Consider the following 19,295-nt stretch of genomic DNA (forward strand, 5'->3'; position numbering starts at 1 on the left):
CTGAGAATTCTTCCTTTCCCAGAATGGCCTGGGAACCCTCTTCAAGTATGTTTGTAGCAGTTAGGAATTGAACTTGGGCTTGACTTTCACAAACTCATTTGATCCCAGTTTTCTGTGTGCAGACAGCTCACTCTTTGTTCCTTTCCCTCCACCCCATCCACCCTCACCCCCACCACAGCCCCCACCCCCTGCAAGCTGGCTGGCAGGCCTTGCCCCCAACCCTACACACATGCTGGGTCATGGTTCATGTGTGTCCCCATGCAGTTTGCTCCATCCACTTCCTAGCTCATCCCTGGCCCTTTAAAATTGTTTCTGTTGCCCCCTGCCTTTTAAGCTCTTTTTTTGATTCTTGTCACTTACAACCCAGAAGTAGGAGGACAGAGTTTTGGGAACTGAGGAGTTTATTAAAATTCCTGTGGTGCATTTCATTTCAGTTCAGTTCAGTAAGGGGAACTAGCTTCCTTCTCTGTCAACTACGAGAAAAGACACTCAAACTGTAGGTGTTTTTAAGAGGTGCATTTTAATTCTTGGACTCAAAATTGTCCCCTTCGGCCCCTCTTAGCTCTCTGACCTCAGATGAGTTAGCTTAACATCCCTGAACTTGATTCCTCTTATCCCCAAAATGGAGATAGCTGTATATGCCTCTCAGGATTGTTGGGAGGATTTAATGAGGTGCTAATATTAATGGTAGTAATTACTAGGTAAGATTTTCTGTGTTGTATCAGTTACTGTTTCAGGACCTTAACACCAGTTAATGCACTGCCTTATTTCACTAGAGGGTATTAAGGCAGAACAGCAGGTATTCAATAAATACTGGTGATCTTTTGAATTCTTTCACATACCTCAGTTACCCAGCCATCCTGTTTCTCACAGTTATTGTTAAAATATTTATTTCTTAGCATACCCAACTTGTGTATAATTCTCCACATAATGGAAACTTTGGAGTACAGATCCGAATGAAAATCTGGTTCTGCAGCTGCACTAGTACATTTTAACAGTGCTGTGCCTTGGTTTCCTTCACATCCAGCAGGGATGCTAATGTCTAATTCCAGTGAATAAAGGACATAACCTGTGTCCAGCAGCTGGCAGACCACAGGCACTGGCTGTGAGTTTTTTCCTCATCTGTGTCCCATGCTGCTCCCTCTTGCTCTTGCTTTCAAGTTTTTAAAAAAATTTTGTTTTAATGGTACTCTTAGTTATACTTCTACAAACACCCGTGCAAATAAGACAAACATTCTCCATGACAAATAGGGAGAATGTTTGTCTTACTTGCACGGGTGTTTTTGTGCTCTATTCTCTAGTTTCTCATCCTGTGTCTAGGCCACAGGATAGCAAGAATACCAGGCACATAGAAGTTTCTCAGTAAATTCTTATGGAGCAGAATAAAAAGACTTGGTAAAGGATCAACCTGGCTTCCGTCAGGCTGACTTCCTTCCTTAAGCTGAGGAAGGTGGCTGGGTGGTTTTTCATAGAGAATAAATACACAACATTTTATGGAGGGTTTCTTTTTAAGCAGATGAGGCTGGTGGTAGAACTTTAGAGGAAACTCGAGAGGCTCTGATAGGAGGTATATTGGTAGGGCTGCCATAACAAAGTGCCTATAGACTGGGTGGCTTAAACAACAGAAATTAATTTATTCCTCACAGTTCCAGAGGCCACAAGTTTGGTTTCTCCTTGACTTGTAGATGGTCACCTTCCTTTGGTGTCTTCACACAGTCTTCTTTCTGCATGTATGCCCTAATTTTCACATCTTATAAGGACATCAGTAATATTGGAATAGGACCCACTCATGTGACCACATTTTACTGTAATTATATACCCTACCTCCACAATCAGTCACATGCTGAGGCACTGGGTGTTAGAATTTCAGTATATAAATTGGTTGGGGGAAGGGAGGACATAATTCAGCCCATACCAGATGGCAGCCTGAGAACCTAGCACAAAATGATCTTTCCAAGGGTTGTGCTCTGGAGAAGATATGTGAGTACCATTCCACTGAGTCACAGAGCTAGGAAAAAAGTCTTCTTGATGAACAATACTTTGTTCTGACTTCTGAATAGCACTTACTAAGACTTAGTCTGATTTTTCTCTTTATATTATTCTTAGGTTATGTAGATAAATCTTACTGTCTAGCACCTGTTTTTTTCTTTACTTTGACTATCCCATTCTTAGCTCATAGTATGTGGCAGGAAGTAATTGTTGAACTGAATGCAGGTGATTTGTCTCTCTCTGGACATTGTCACAATTTCATTTATCCCAAAAGGAAACCAATCTGTCTTTTCCGTGGTTATTTGTGAAGATTGAAAGCACGTTTTACTGTCTGAGGATTTTGGACTGAACTCTTTCTGATTTCTAAATTCTTTTGCTATATTAATATATTTCTTTGTGAACATATTTTTTTTAAACAAAGGATATTATTGCCCCCATTTCCTGAGTTGTGTATTATTTTCTGCATCCTTATTGTTACTCAGATTTCCTTATTCTTTAGGGAACATAAGCATAATTTCTTTAGACATAGATCAAAACTGAATTTGATAATTAAATATGTTGTAATTTGTGTTATGGGAAAACAATAAACAAAATACTTAGCACATAATTTTGGTTTTTCTGATTATGTCAGGATTAATATTTTATTTCTTAAAAATATTTTTAATATTAAAGTTGGCCTTGATTGGTAAGGGATCAGATTTTAGAAAGTCCCATTATACATGTACATGTAAATAGATGTCTTTCACAAATACCACAGAATAATTTAAGATAATTAAAAATGGGGCTGCCCAACAATTTTATATATGTAGACAATCTGGTTTCAGAGAACTACTTAGTTTTCTAACTGGAAACATTTTTCTTTGGTGATGAGTAATTTGTACTTTAGACATTTTTTTTTTTAAGTAGTGGAAATAGTTATTCTTTAAAAATATTAAAGTTAAATGATGTTTCAGCTCTTTTTTACTTTTTTTTACTTTCTCTTGACTAACATTTTTATCTGTTAATGGTTTTTAGCCAAAAAATTTTAAAGTCCTTTGTTTTAATGTCAGAAATGATCTGATAAAATGATGAAAATAATTTCTTTTCATTATAATTACCCTGGTTTACAAACCTAAAGAGTTCTTCATATTTAGTGAGAGCCCTATTCTTGTTTGTATTGGTCAAGTCATGTGGCTAGTTTTAACCATTGGAAGTTTTACAGTGAGTGAAATAATGAAAGTTGTGTCTAGAAAACAAATACTTTGCTTCTGTGGACCTTCCAGTGTTGAGCACAGGATTGAATTAATGTTCTATGGAAGAGGAATATCTGGAATATGCCTTATTTTTTTCTTAATAGCCAGTGACAGAGTGGGGAAATAGAAGACACTGTAGTGATGCATGTTTATATTATATTTGTACAAAGTGTGCTACTAAATATATTCATAGAAGTTGTGCTTTGATGATAAATATTAGCACATGCATTAGAATTTTTAATATGGTTTAAGCACGATTTCATATATATCTATAAATTGGCAGTAATGCACTCATAAATGAAAATAATGTGATTAAGCTTGCCAAGGTCCAGAAGAAGTTACGTTATAATAAATATATAAACAGATATGTTTTGAGCTTTAGTAGGGAGTATGACTGAGAATCTTAATTTTGAGTTAATATTGTTTTATTAATGAACTATTAACATAGTTAATTCTGACAGTTATGTTAATTGGTTCATTAATATAAAGATTTTTTCTTAATATGAAGATTAATGGCTATTAATTAAAATTAAACCTATCTTGTACACTGAAGTACAGACTAACATTGATAAACTTGCCTTTTGTATCAGGCAATGATTTAAAAAACAAAGCTCAGTATAAATTTTATTAGAATGTTTTAGATACCATTAAGTCATTTTTATTTTGGCCTATAATCAACCTCCTGGGGTATAATAAGATGCATTCAGTTACAAGTTTAATTTTCAGTGTTGGGTTTTTTTGGGGGGGGGGCGTTGTTTTTAAAAACAAAACTTCCTACCTTGTGTGTGCCTGATTGTCTTAAATACGTGGTTAGACCAGCTGGTCTCTTTGGCAGCCTGGTCCTGACTTCCAAGTTTACTCTTATGCCCTTATAGTCCCCTTCGTTTCAGGGCCCTGACTCAGGGGCTTTGTCTCAGGGACCATTCATTGTCTCAGCTGTCCCAGCCCTACCAATTCTTTGAGGTTCCTGAAGCCCCCCAATTCTGTCTTTCAGTCCTCCTCTTCTCTGTATTGCACAGCTTTCCCTTTTGTCCTACTAAAATTGTTTGCTCTTAGAGAGGTAGCATGAAGTTGGCCACAGAGGCCATGAATGTTGGTATTGTACTACTTTGGTTAATTGTCTTCTGGGTAAATTAAAACCATTCAAAGAAAGTATGGATCTAATGTTGATTGGCGTTCACTCTGCCTTAGCAGGTCCCACCTTATTGTGTCCGCCTTCACAACAGTCATTTACAAGATGTGAGCACAGATGTCCAACTTGATTTGGAATTGCTCAAGTTTTTCATTGGTTAGAGTCGCCTCATTTCATTTACATCCTTGTTCCCAGATTAAGTGACCTTTTGGTACTCCCATGGCTTCTGAGGTTAATGTTCCCGTTTTTCCACTAAAGCCTTTATGATGATGGAGCTCTACATGCTGACATAGGAAAGGGGTCAAGTTTTATCGGGAAGCTCAGCCCTATACAGCACACTTATGTGCTCCACAGCATCTCTTCTTTCTGGAAAAACTACTGAGCTGATAGTTATATTTAAAGTCGTTCCTAAAATCAACTTAAACATACATTAAATTCACTTCACTTGGATACAGTCTTCAGAATTCTTCTTCCAGGTCTTTTTGAAGTCTTGGAAGAGACTTCATCTGTGAAAATTTTATGAGACAAGATTGATTATCAAGCTCTTGATGAAAATTTTATAACTTTTAGTAAACGGTTAAATGTTGTTACCTCTGAAAATCATTCAGCTAGTTGGATTACAGAACCAGAATTTAACATGTACTATTTTTTTTTCCTCGGGGGACAGAAGATTAAAATTAAGGAGGAAGTAATTAATTACTGTATATATTCACAAGATGTCGGGTAGTAATACATACTATGCTCTTTCTTTTTACTGTTTTCTTTAGGTGATTGAAGACAATACTGGGGTCCGCCGGGTGGTGGTCACACCCCAGTCTCCTGAGTGTTACCCCCCAAGTTACCCCTCAGCCATGTCTCCAACACATCACCTACCCCCCTACTTGACTCACCCGCATTTTATTCATAACTCACACACGGCTTATTACCCACCTGTTTCCGGACCTGGAGACATGCCACCTCAGTTTTTTCCTCAGCATCATATTCCCCCTGCTTTATACGGTGAGCAAGGTGAGTAGGTTATTGCTGGCCCTGACAGCTGTTGAAACTGATTACAAGACTTATGTAGCTTAAGAGAGCCAAAGAGGCCTTTGTTTCTTCTGTAATAAGCATGGTAGAATTCAGTCTATCTGATGTATAAAGCTCATGGGGAATTCCTAGCTCCCTTTGTCCTCAATTGTGTCTTGTAAAAATTACTTTATGGGTTGTAGCTCTTTATAATTTCCAAATCTGCCTCCCTATCCCACCCCGCAGAGAGCAGGGATTGGGATAGCCAGTTGTTAATTTAGAAAGAGGCAGTGGTCTATTTTATGTTCCCAGGTCCTGTTAATATATTTTTGTGTGAGAGTGGCCTGAGGCCACTGCAGCACATCATTTCTTAGACATCCGTATAGTCTAGCAGTAGAAGGGAAATTAATAAGGGTCTTGTGCCCCATTTCCAATGCTAGAAGACTCTGAGGCCTCAGTTACTGTTGACTCTCCTGGATACTGTGTGTTGCAATATTGGCAGAATTGAGAGTCCCCTCACTGTTGGTATGGTTCTCCTGAACCCTGTTTTTTAGTTTAATAGCCATCTAGCCATTAGTGCAGCCACAATTTCACTGTTTATTAAGCAGATACTTACCTTGAAATGAAAAAGAATCTAGCGCTACCAACAGTATGTCTTTTTAGCTTTGGCTTTGGTGTTGGTTTAGTTTCTAAAGCTCTTTTCTATCAAAATGGATACTAAGAAACCAGATAAGTGAGGGTAAAACTTAGTCTTTAACCTTTAGCACTTTGCAAAATGATTTTCTTGAGACAGAATATGAAGCATTGTACTACTTCAAATATTATGTTGTTTTAGATAAATTATATGAGAAATACCTGAGCAAATTACTGCCTCACTTACTCATCAATTATGCATATATATTTTTCTCTGTGTGTTCATCTCACATTGTAATTTTTTCTTACAAAAGAAAAATTTGAAATGAGTATTTTAAGTGAAATTTTGTATAACTTAGGAATAGACTTAACTGGCTATTTCTTTTTAAGTAGTTACAAAGAAATTTAGTATAATTCAAAGAATCAGGTGCTATCATAATGGTGTATGGAGAGATGATAGTAAAAGATGAAATCAACAACTTCCTTTTAACAGTGACAATACCCCAGAATATCAGAGGAGTGAGTATATTCCCTGAAAACATTTGGATAAAAACTGAAAAAAATCCACTTATTTAACTGTAATTTTTAAAAAGCATCCAGTGCTCTGACACAATGTACATTCAGTATTTGAGCATTTGTCAGAGTTTTCTGGTTAGGTCTGAGCTGAATGACGTTGTGGAAAGCCTTGGCTACTGACTCATTGCTTGATGGAGCGAGCTGCCTTATTTTAGCCATGTGTTAGCAGGATGCCATATAGTTATTATTTTGCAAATGATGTACTCTGCAATTTTAGATAACAGTATGGTTTAAATCCTCATTAGAATTAAGCAAAATAAATATTGTGTGTTCATTTCATATGGTATTTTGATGTAATTTCATTAACATAGCACAGAGCAATAATGGTGCCTTCATTGATTTCAATTAAAGAAAGCAGTAAAACAAAATTCCTTTGAATTAATTAAAAAAGAAAACCATATATATGTTCTTACCTTATTTCTCAATGTGAATACCTAAAAGAAATTTAAAAGTTTAATTTCCCAGACTGCAAGAGCTTAAAAATTTCTTGTCATGTTTTAAAAGATTATTATATTAGTGCCCATGGTGAACATTTTAAATCTCAAGTGTAATGCATTGTGGTATTAAAATTTTTCATTATCCTTTTTATATATTTGAACATAATTTATTTGGGCATATGCCTTTTAACTTTAAAAGGGTTATATTTGTGCGCGGCCCCCCCCCCCCCTTTCATTCTCTGGTACAAATTGGTTATCTTGTGAAGATTTGCTTTTTAAAGATATTCCTTAAGCCTTGTGAACAGAAAGAACATGAAAAGTGGAGCTTTACCATTGAACAATTGAAATATCGGTTGTTAAGTTACATAGCATGACCATACAGTGCTGATATGCCGGGGACGGTACTAGTTTAGGTCTCTTACTCAGAGAAATTATTAAGAGTGTCTTCTTTTCATTCTCAGACATATTCAGGTTAGTGTGCTAATTTATATGGTCACCCTTTGCTTATAGGGCCCTTTTTCCTTAGAAACATGTGAGAACCCAATCTTCATTATGTATTACATTTTTAATAATGTCTGGACATACTTTTAATTTATTTAAATTTAAAATAATGTCTCCTTACCTTCCCCCTAATCATGAGATTATTTTGCAGGCTCTCATTTTCTTTTGAGCCACTTAAAAATATGCATTGTGAAGCCAGCTGACATTCTACTAGTCAGCTTATCATGCCTCCTGACTACTCCAACATAGCAGTTAGAAACCACAGCACATTTGGCACCAGGTTGAAGAGAAGTGTTCTTCTTGAACACTTCCTCTGATTATGTGAGCTTTGATTCTTTTAAATGGAAATTTCTCTTCTTATCATTTTAGTAAGTTTTGTTCAAATGTTGGCTATTTTAGATGCCACAAATAACTCCTTATATTCTGGTTGCTATATACTTTCCAATAGAAATGCTGTTCAAGCTACAAGAATCACTATACTTTTAACTACCTTGATTTTAAGTACACATTAGGGATATTTTATTTTTTGTTCTTTTTGTTTATTGCAACAACTGAAAATACATTTTGACAGGCAAAACTCAAACTTGTAAATTCAATGAGAATATGAACTCCTTTTGGATAGTAATTTTGCTATTTTTGGTATAATAATTTCTGGAACATTCCTGAACATACAGTATGGTTTTAATGATTAATTATTCCTTAACTGATTAGAAACAAATGGAAATATTTTATGCATATATAACATGTATATCATTTTCTTAAAAATATTTTCATACTGCATTTTGTAACATTTTAAAATTTTTTGGTTAGGAGGCAGATCATTAACCTTTTAGTAATTTACTGTTGAAAATGTAGACTGAGCTTGCATTTGTCATAATCATCCATTTTAGAAATTATACCACTCTATGGAATGTCAAGCTACATTACCCGAGAAGACCAGTACAGCAAGCCTCCACACAAAAAACTGAAAGACCGCCAGATTGACCGCCAGAATCGCCTCAACAGCCCGCCCTCGTCTATCTACAAAAGCAGTTGCACCACTGTGTACAATGGCTACGGGAAGGGGCACGGTGGTGGAGGCGGTGGAGGTGGAGGAGGCAGCACCGGTGGGGCGCCGGGAATTAAGAAAACTGAACGTCGAGCGAGAAGCAGTCCAAAGTCGAATGATTCAGACTTGCAAGGTAACATGCAAAGACGTTTGCCCTGAGGGGTGAATTATCAAGACAGGGTCACCCTAAAAGAAACATCTTTTATGTAAGAATGTTATTTCATGGTGTATGGTCTTTCTACTAGGAATGACTTGGTAGACCTCTGATTTATTTCTTAGTAATGACAGAATATAGCATCATCTCTTTTTTATTAACAGTTGATGGCAGAAATATTATTTTTTGGTTAAAGATGCCAGGTAACATTCTCCTTAATTTCAGTAAGAAGTATCTGAAAGTGTTTTTAAGTTAGCCATTTCAGTTGTTCCACTCTTAAGTAGACAGAGGTGGAAGAGATCCCAAGTAAAACAGTCTTTCTAAGATGTATAGGGTTAGTTTAAATTTCAAAATAATTATACATCATAAAACTAGATGTAATTTCATGCTTTACTGAAGTTTATCATTGTGTAACAGGAATATATTTCTGTTTCATTTCAGACATCAGTTATTGTTTAATGCCACCTTTGGCATCCTGAATGAACTATTTATAGACCACGAATGCAATGGAAGAATTAGGGTCACCACAATTTATAGAGAGACAGCCACTGAAAAGGGCATGTATTTTTTTGCAGATAAAACTGGTCAGTTAATTTGTGTAAGAAGATATATGTGCTTTAAAATGAAGTTTTTAGGTAAGATTTAGAGAAAACCTGTTTTGATGCCCCAGGATTTAAAAACAGAGGCTTTTGGTATAGGCATAAATAGTAGAAGGTAACATTTTGATAAGCTAAGTGAGTTTACAGATATAAAAAAAGACATGAATAACTGTAAAAGACTAGAGAAGAACTGATTATAATACTCATTAAATATACCCCTTCCTTTTTGGACCATAACCAGGTAGAGTCTGTGTGTGAATGAAGAAGATGGAGTTTATGTATACTGTATTTGATTGTGCAGGGAAGATGGGCCTCTGTCAGAGGAGAGAAAAACTGGATAAAACCAGATGGCATTAGCATTTGCCCCCATATTGTCCATATGAATGAACTGTAGCATATGAAACAGCAATAGTAAGGTAGCTGTGAAAAGTGAGCAGTCATTTCTCTGAATGAAATGCATGATAGGTTCTTTTAATTTTGCTCTTTATTTTCTTAATTTTTCAAGTTTTATGAATTATTCTTATAATTATTATCAAACATTATTCTACTACTTATTAAACAAAACATAAACAAGTGTATAAAGGAGACCCAAGGTTCAAGAGGTCTTTAACAGCTCGTAAGACAAAGTGCTGTGTTGGCAACAACAAACACTTTTCAGTGAGATGATACTATCATTTCTGAGTTTGAAATTATTTTACTAGCAATGCTATACTTTTTAACCTTAAGCATATAATAAATATCATACCAAAAAACAGAAGTAAGTTTTCCTAAGGAGAATTTTAGTCGACAGAAAAGAACAAAAGAATGTATAAGGTATCTTCAGAGAGCTTATGAATTTGAACTACCGTGATTACTTGATACATTCTTTAATAATGTTTGTCCCGCTTTGCGCCAAGAAAGATTTAAGGAATATGACATAGATACACATAGAAGGAAATAAAATAAACTTGGGTAAGATGTAAGAGGCAAAGAAATAATAAGGGAAAGAAAATAAGATCAAGTGGGACTGACATGAGCATATACAATTAATGTAGTTAAGGATTAAGTGTGGCAAAACTAAAAACGTTCCTTATATGTGCAGTTATTTCATATCGTGTATGTCTAACTGTGTAAGCTGTTCTGTATTTTAATATTCTCAAAGTGGTAAGAGAAGAAATAGATCTACATTGAATTTGTGCTAAATGTTTGCTAACATTTTTATGTCTAAAAGCATTTTGGCATTTTACGTCATGAGGGAGTGTAATCATTTTGAGCACCTTAAGCTCTATGCTGTTGTGTGGAAAACATGTTATTGTGTTGGTAACAGTGAGATCACTTGTGCTGTGGGCTGCTGGGAGTGGGTGTTTTACAATGAAAAGAGCTGGAAAGTATTTCTATTTCATCTTAGTTTGAACTTGATCTATTGCTCTTCTTCTCATTACATTATTTGCCTCCTTAAAAATTGCTCTAAGTGCTGCTCTCCACGTGGCTTAGCCATGAAATAAAGAGTCAGGTGGAGCATTCTTTTGTGTATGCTTGCTCATTTTGATAAGGATCTGAGGGGTTTATATGTTAGATACAGAAATAAGTATCCACTTACCCAAATGCATCGAAAACTTAATGTCCTCACAGAAATCTGCACACAAATGTTTATAGCAACTTTATTCATAATTGCTAAAAGCTGGAAGCAACCAAGATGTCCTTCAGTAAGTGAATGGATAAATAAGCTGTGGTACATCCAGACAGTGGAGTGCTAAGAAGAAATGAGCTATCAAGCCGTGAAAAGATATGGAAGCACCTTAAATGCATGTTATTAACTGAAAAAGCCAAACTAAAAAGTCTACATACTGTATGATTCCACCTACATGATAGGAAAAGGCAAAACTATGAAGGCAGTTTTTTAGATTCTACATATTTAAGTGAAATAATATGATACTTGTCTTTCTCTGTCTGATTTATTTCACTTAGCATAATACCCTCTAGGTCCCCTCAGATAGCAAGATTCCATTCTTTTTTATGGCTAATATTCTATTCTGTATATGTAGCACATCTTTATCCATTCATCTTTTGGTGGACACTTTGGTTGCTTCCATATTGACAAAAACAGTCACAGGAATGTAAAGTACAGTATAGAGAATATAGTCAATAATAATGTAATGACCATGTATGGTATCAGATGGGTACTAGACTTGGGTGATTACTTCGTAAGTAATATAAATGTCTGTTATACATATGAGTAATACAATATTGTATATCAGCTATATCTGAAAAATAATTACTTAAAAAGAAAACCATGGAGATAGTAAACAGATTCGTAGTTGCTAGGGGTTAGGAAGCAGGGAGGAATGACAAGACGGAGCACTGAGGATTATTAGGTCCGTGGAACTACTCTGTATGGGACTATAAAGGTGGATGCATGTCATCGTACATTTGTGAAAACCCCTAGAGCAGTGGTTCTCAACCTGTGGGTCACGACCCCTTTGGGGGTCGAACGACCCTTTCACAGGGATTGCCTAAGACCATTAGAAAACACATATTGATTTTGTGATTAATCACTATGCTTTAGTTATGGTTGGGGGTCACCACAACATGAGGAACTGTATTAAAGGGTCGCAACATTAGGAAGGTTGAGAACCACTGCCCTAGAGTGCACAACATCAAGAGCTAGTATACCCTAATGTAAATTATGGACTTTGGGTGATGGTGACGTGTCAGTGTGGATTCATAAGTTGTATCATATGTACCTCTCTGGTGTGGGATTTTGATAAGTGGAACAGGCTGTGTGTATTTGGGGACAGGGTATTTAAGGGCATGCTCTGTACCTTCTTAAGTTTGCTGTGAACCTAAAGCTGCTCTAAAAATAATCTATTTAATAAATATCCAAGGAAACTGAGGACAAATCAAATTAAGACATTAGTAAGTCTGTACATAAAAGAACTCTGCAGAATTACTTACGTAGGCCATACAGGAGGATTTGAGCCTCCTGGTTGTCAAAGAGGGAAACATGAATCAGGTGGAGTAGGGGAACAAAGGCATCTCTTATTTAGTTAGGCCATTATATTGTTCATGTTTCAGTCTTTTTATTTTATTTTTTTTTAAGATTTTTTCCTAAATTTATTTTTAGAGAGAGAAAGAGAGAGAAATATGAATTGGTTGCCTGTCGTACACACCTGATCAGGGGACTGAATCTGCAAATTGGGCATGTGCCCTGACCAGGAATTGAACCAGCGAACTTTCACTTTGCGGGATGATGCCCAACCAACTAAGCCACACCAGTCAGGGCCATGTTTCAATCTTGTCTGCCTTGTAATGTATTTGTTGGTTGTAAAGATCCCAAAAGGTTTTTTTTTCTGTCTTCATGTAAATGGGAACATTTTCCCGGAGTATCTTGTGCTTAAATTTATTGCAGCTGACTTCTATACCCAGAAAACACATAATTCTCAAGTGTATGACACCATATGATTAATATTAAACTGTAGTTAATACTACTATGGTTGATCTGTTTCCATTCGTATATGGTTTGTACAAGAAGAGGATATATACTTAACCATGACATGTGGCTTGTGATATGTTCTACATTCTACTTTGGTTAAGATTCTCACATTTCCAGAGGCCGAACTTTTTACTGCAGAATTCCCTAGCTTTTGAGGGAATCTAATTGAGTTAATTACCTTTTTACCACTTACAAAAGACAAATGTTAACCAAAAAAGGGGCAAACTTTAAATTTGCATTTGGTCCTGAGATAAACTAAGTACGCATAAAGAAGCAAACAATTTATGTTAATCTGGAAAAATAAATACGTTAAAAAGATGGAGCTAGATTAAGTACTGTTGCATCCTGCTTCTCTCTGTTAACTGTACTTCAGAAACGCTGGTGGAACTTCAAAAAAATTCAGATTCCTAAACCTCATATCAGACCTCTTCAAATCAGAATCTCTTTGCCAAATCTGGCTTCTTGGTATTTTAAAAACATTTACTTACTTAATTTTTATCAAATCTCTACTGGGAGCTGGTCAGCCAAGGGAACTACCGTCTAATACTAAGGATGGTTATAGGAAGTGATGTACCCAATTAGATGTAGCAATTTAGTTTAATCATTCTATACCCACCTCCTAGAACTATGCCGGGCAGATAGTAGGTACTGAGTAAATATTTGTGGAATGAAGCCTGTGTTCTTAATTGCTTTGTTTTCCAGAACAGACCTTCTGTTTGAACATGAACACGTAGTTATTGTACCATTTCCTCTTCTAGAACAAATTGCTGCATTGCTCAAGGATAGAACTCTGCTGCCAGCTCCTCCTTTCGTTTACGATTACCTTCAGGATAACAGCGTAGGCAGGACGGGCTCCCACAGTGCCCCAGAGAAAGGAGGATGCCTGTTGCCTTCCACTTGCTACCTGGATTTCACGGTGTGATGTGGATGGAGAACAGTTGGGGCTTTGGTGTTAGATTTGGGCTTTGTCACTTGGCTATTTGCTTTTAGTATTCCATGCATCTCTGTATCTTCATCTGTAAAGTAGGCGTTTTAATTCCTATTATTAAATATTGCCTAGCTCAGTTCTTAACATCTCAGTATAACGGTCACCCTTGTTACTTAAACATTCTTATTGGCTCCCTCTTGTAATCTTAGGATCGACTCTTATCCAGGTGATCCCCTTCTCAAAACTGATATCCTTCTGCTCTTGCATCTGATGACCGTCCCTCTGCCCTCATGCCCTTCCCCTGCACTTCTTCCCTGGTAAGCCAGACATGGCTTCCTTCTGCTTAAACCCATCTTAAAATTTGAAAGCTAAATATTGACCACTGTTTCTGAAAGTAGCATTCAGGCCTGACCTTACCTGTCTTCTTGTGCCTCATTATGGGACACTGACAGTTCGGAGCGTCCCCTTTGGGGCATCCGTCATCATGAACCCTACCTTTGGTGTCTTTTCATAGATTTCTTGTAGGTTCAAGTTATGATTCCCTTTGCTCAGTGTGATTCTTAATAGACCATCCAAAGGACCACTTAATGTTTTAAGATGTGCGATTATATGTTTTCCTCTCCATTCCATCCTCTGTGTTATGTATGGCTGCAGCTACATTAGATCCAAACATGCCATTCCCCTCCTTAAGGAACCACTGTCCAGGGAATAATATCTGAATTGCTTACTGTGGCACCTGCCAGTGTCCTAAAGTAGGTCAGATCTCCCACTCCATCCCCAGGTGCCCAAAGTTTTGTCCCATTTTATAAATATGCCTCATTTTCTCTTCTTGGCCTCACCTTCAAGAACCAGCTCAGGATATCACCTCCTCTGTGAAGCCTGCCTGTCTCCTCAGGGTGTAATAATGCAGATTAATTAGGGAAAAATACTTCAAGAATTTTTCTCTTTTTCTTTGTCCACTATATGACTTGAGATCAGTCCTTGGGTACCAAGTCCATAGCTGTGGAGGGACAGGAATAGAAAATGTCCTTGTGTGGAGATTGTTGTGCTAGAACTGGGACTTGGTCCTATTCTGTGGCCTAAACCCAGTTACAATTGCCCTATTGCCTTTCATCACAGAGACCAAAGAAGTTTTTGTTGCTCTTTTTATTGAGAGGAAAGTCTTATTCCTTCCATTTTATCCTTGGTAAAAACCAAAGCATATGATATTAAGGAAGTTACCCAGTAAGATACAGCTTTGTGACTGAAATTCCCCAATTTTCAACCAGAGTTTAAGTCCCTTTGCCATATATCCTCAGAAAGGAGAGCAAGGTTATCTGCTAGAAAAAATCATGTGAAGTCAGAGTGAAAATCAAAACTCTGATGAGGATCCACTGTGGAGGGAGAGCACCTTTTGTGTTGTCAACATATAGGCAGTAGCTTATATGAAGTCCTCTAGAATTTATGGTGCCATGTGGGAAAAATTGGGACAAAATGATAAGAATTCCAAATATAGAAGAAATGAGGAGACAGCATATTTTTGGCCTTTGATTTTTGGAATTGTTGAGAATCCAGAGATTCAGTTACACTTCAGATGAAATTCCCCCACATAGAGTCATAATTTCTGATTGTTAATTTGAAAGCCGGTGGTGACAATAGCATGATTCTTGTACTCTCTCCCTTCAGAGATCACAAATTGCCTTCTGACCTGACCTGTGTTTCTTATTGTCAGGTTTTTGTATTCTAATTCTTTCTCAGAAGGTTCTCTGACATTTTTTTGCTATCATTGCTCAGAAAACAGAATCTGACCCCCGTGTCTGCTTACTGAAAATGAATGTGAATGTTTATTCATTCTGCAGATGAGAATTAGTGTAGTAAGGTCTGAGATTGTGGACAGTTGTAGGTCCTTGGAGTCTGTCCTCGGTCGGACATTGTGGGCTCTGAGCGGGAGTCGCTGCATCCACCTGTGCAGTGCTGACAGTGTTTCCTTTGTTTGAAAGGACGGGTCCACTGTTAATAAGGTCTGGAATGTTGGGAGTCCAGGCAGATTTTCTTTTGGAATCTCTTTTGGTCTTGGCTCCCTGGAAGAGAGAACACTGGCGCTTTTCTGCTTAAAATAAGATATTTAGTGGGGCTTTCACACTACATGAGGGGCTGATCTCTTCTTTCACTTGCATCCTTTTCTCTCGTGAGGACACATCCCCCTCTGCATGCTCAGACAGGGGGTTTTGGAAGAGTTTGCTTATGGAGGGGGCAGGGTGCTTTTGTTCTCCTGGCGTGTATGCTTTCCTCACTGTATTTGAAAAATGTACAGTTTCTAGATGGATTTTTATTATTGCTTCATCTCTCAAGTCTTTGGTGATGATAAATCCTGTGTGTTTTCACCTGTCTGCAGCTGCGGGACAAGTCCTAAGCATGGCAACAGTATCAAGAAATCATGGAAAAAAAAAAATAAGTGAGCTCAGGTCAGAGGAATGCACCCATCTTTCTGCCAAGTACAGTCTGAAAAGTGAAAATAGTCCAAACAAGCCCAAGTAACTTTTTATTTTTTAAAAGGATAATATAGACCCCTGGATCAAAATGCAAGAACAGACTTTCTTTTTTGGCAAGAAACTGAGCGATTCACGCCCTCACTTCCATTTACATGTGGGCTTCCAGGTCCACCCAGCCCCAGTCACGGAGGTCCTTGAGTGGCTTCAGGCCTTGTAGTAGCTGCCTACCTGTGGGATGGGAACGGAGAGAGGCTTGGGGACAGGAGGCTGTCTTCAAGAAGGAGTGGGCTGCTGATTGACAGGTGCCTTCTGACCCGGGCGTTCCCCTCTGAGGGCCAGAGTTGGAGAAGTCAAACTATGAATAACTTTTTCTGTAAGACCCAGAGTGCTGATTATTTTTTTCCTTAGAGAGGTGTTGTTGACTTTACTGGTGCACACGCAAATCTGTGCCTCAACAGAGAGGAAACGATAATGGCCCCAACTGTTGCTAATGAGCAGAGTACAGAGTTGTCTTTATCAAGTTACATCACTTATCCTATCTTTTTGCTTTTGCCCCTTTCGCTGTCTTTATGTTGCAGTCTGGAATGTTTTAAAGATGTTAACTACAGGATTTTCCAGCAGGCAGGATGAGACATTTTTGTCATGTCAGTTTAAGAAGTTTTTACTCATTAAGTCATATTTGAAGCTTCACATTTTTCACTTACATATAAAAAGACAAACAGCATGGGAAAAAATTCTTTGAATTTCTTTTTGAAGTGAATGTTCACCAGAAGATTGAGAGCAGAATTTTGATTAGTTTCTACCATATGTGGTACTTAACTCTGTGAACCCATATGATTTTCTCTGCCTTTTTGCTTTCTTGGGAACTGATCACAGAGGCATTTAGATGACATCAGAACCCATGTTGGTAAAATACATATCATCCCAAAGAACCCTTTTAAACAGCAGATGTAAGTGATGACATGGTTTGTTTCTGGTACATATATAACCTTCAATTTTATTGAATTAAAATGTTCATATGCCATTCTCTCATTTAGTTAAGTTGAATTCTGAATTTAACTGGGTCAGAGGTCATCATCACAAACATGCCATGCTTAGAAGCAAAATAACTTACTAGTGAGAACCTCGTATTTAGTTCCAGCTTTGTGACTTGTGAGCTTTGTTCCTTTGGAGAAGACAGTTAATCTCCTAAAGCTTCAGTTTCTTCATGTATGTATAAAATGGAGATAATTAATAGGCTGTATTTCAGAGGGCTGTCATGAGCTCTTAATACCATTTCACACTCTTACTAAGTACCTTAAAAATGTTTAAAAGTATGGGTGAAGAAAGACCATGCCTTTTTTCTGCTCATGAGAACTGCCTCCTGTGGATCATGTTGGCAGAACACGCAGCCTAGGAGCACACCCCTCGGAGTGCTGAGAGGCAAGGCATCCCGTAGTCTGGGTCAGTATTGAGTAACCTTGGGTGCCAAGGACTTGAGATATGGAGGGATTACAAGGGGCATCCAGACCTCCCAAAATTATCTTGGCTGTGGCTACCCACAACCAGTATGATGAGCTCTGGGCATGCATAAAGTTTAGTTTTCTTTCCTCACCTTCTCTCTTCTTCACCTCTGGGCTGGATTCTCTTGTGAGGCTGAGGAGTGGAGAAGGACAGGCCAGCCTGATTCTGTGTTTGAACCTGCTCAACACATTGACTGCTTTAAATTACTTTTCTAGTTATTACAAGTGTTGGGGGCAAAGGGGGAGAGCTGGTTAGGTGGAGGTGACTTGGGTGAATGATGACTCTTTGATATTCATTTTGCTAACACTCATTACTTGCTGTAAGGACAGTTAGTTTATTCAGGGGGATAAGCCAACTAGGAAACCCACTACATTTCAAAGGTTAGCACTTTTTCTTGTACCTCAGGAATCATGCACCATCACTTCCGTATTCTATTGGTCATATTCCATTAGTCACATGCCGTGCCTGTTGATACATTGTGGAGGTCATCTGCACGGAGGTGGGAATACCAGGAGAGGATGTTCAGGGGGTGGGGTGGGGAAGGCGGGCGGCACTGTAGAAGCTGGCTGCCACACTGTAGGGTCAGAAACCATTTCTATGAATAGTCTATCTGAACCAGTCTCAGCCTTTGTGATGGGATTTTGGCTACTTTCCAGCTGTTAAATCAACATTAATTTGTCACTGGATCTCCTATGGGATGGTCCTTTGGGATTCCTACATGTAACTGCTGTATGTAGAGGCAGGGTGTTGACTCTTTGGTTTTGTAGGATCAGAATATTGTAATATGACAGTTATAGTCAGTATTGCAAATGTGCTAATCACAGGTCATCCTTTCTGCCATGACTGTCCTTGGCTTTATTTTAAATTTAATTTGCCCAGCCAAACACACCACAGTGTAGCAGGCTGTATTACCCTGGTCCAATTTTTGAAATTCTATTAAGAATTGAACAGAGAACACAAATGTGAAATGGGAAAGGACCTTGGGAAACAGTAGTGATACCAGCTCATTGCTTGTGATTTACTCGTTGCAAACAAAGTAAAGAGTATAAATGTCCTTGTAGTTGACTATAACATTTCTTTTCTCTTTGGTGTTGAAATTTTGAAAAATGTAAGGTCATAACTTCTTCTTAACAACTACATCAGAAGAACGGGGGCTTTCCGTGTAGATGTTGTACTCAGAAAAGGGCAGGAAAGACTCGGTGATAGTGGTGGGGATGATTCACTTTAAACAAAGGTTCAGGAGGACTGCAGTCAGGAGGTGGGAGAGGCGGAGAATCGGAGGAATGGCCCTTTGAAATAAAGGAAAGTGGCGACATCGGAAAACAAGTGGCATGAAAGGATCTAACACAGTAGGCAGGAATGATGAGATGGGCTGTGGAATAAAGGTAATTTGGAAAAAACAAGAGGCAGAAAATAAGAGAGGTTTTGTGTTCCGTTTTTATATATTCCATTCCTCCCACTAGGTTTAACATTTTCAGAGGAGAGCAGTGCCCTGTAGTGGCCCTTGAGTCTTTCTGTTGGCTGCTCCACTTCGAGATTTGTTGGCAAATCTCCATATGAATAAACTTCTTCCTCTTCCTATTTGGGCTTTCCCAACACCCTGTCTTCTGCCTGG

General features: G+C 37.8%; 1 protein-coding gene across 3 annotated transcripts in view; it reads left to right on the forward strand.

Moving 5' to 3' along the window:
• Positions 1-19,295, forward strand: part of FNDC3B (fibronectin type III domain containing 3B) — a 323,327-nt gene that overhangs the window by 174,951 nt on the left and 129,081 nt on the right. For all 3 annotated transcript variants that reach the window (XM_090273940.1, XM_090273959.1, XM_090273949.1), the window contains exons 5-6: positions 5,121-5,361; positions 8,396-8,686. In XM_090273940.1, coding sequence (XP_090130066.1) covers positions 5,121-5,361; positions 8,396-8,686 — 532 coding nt within the window. The remainder of the gene's footprint in view (positions 1-5,120; positions 5,362-8,395; positions 8,687-19,295) is intronic.

Source organism: Furipterus horrens, unplaced genomic scaffold, assembly GCF_987537825.1.
Source record: "Furipterus horrens unplaced genomic scaffold, mFurHor1.1.pri manual_scaffold_1, whole genome shotgun sequence".
Classification (NCBI taxonomy): domain Eukaryota; kingdom Metazoa; phylum Chordata; class Mammalia; order Chiroptera; family Furipteridae; genus Furipterus; species Furipterus horrens.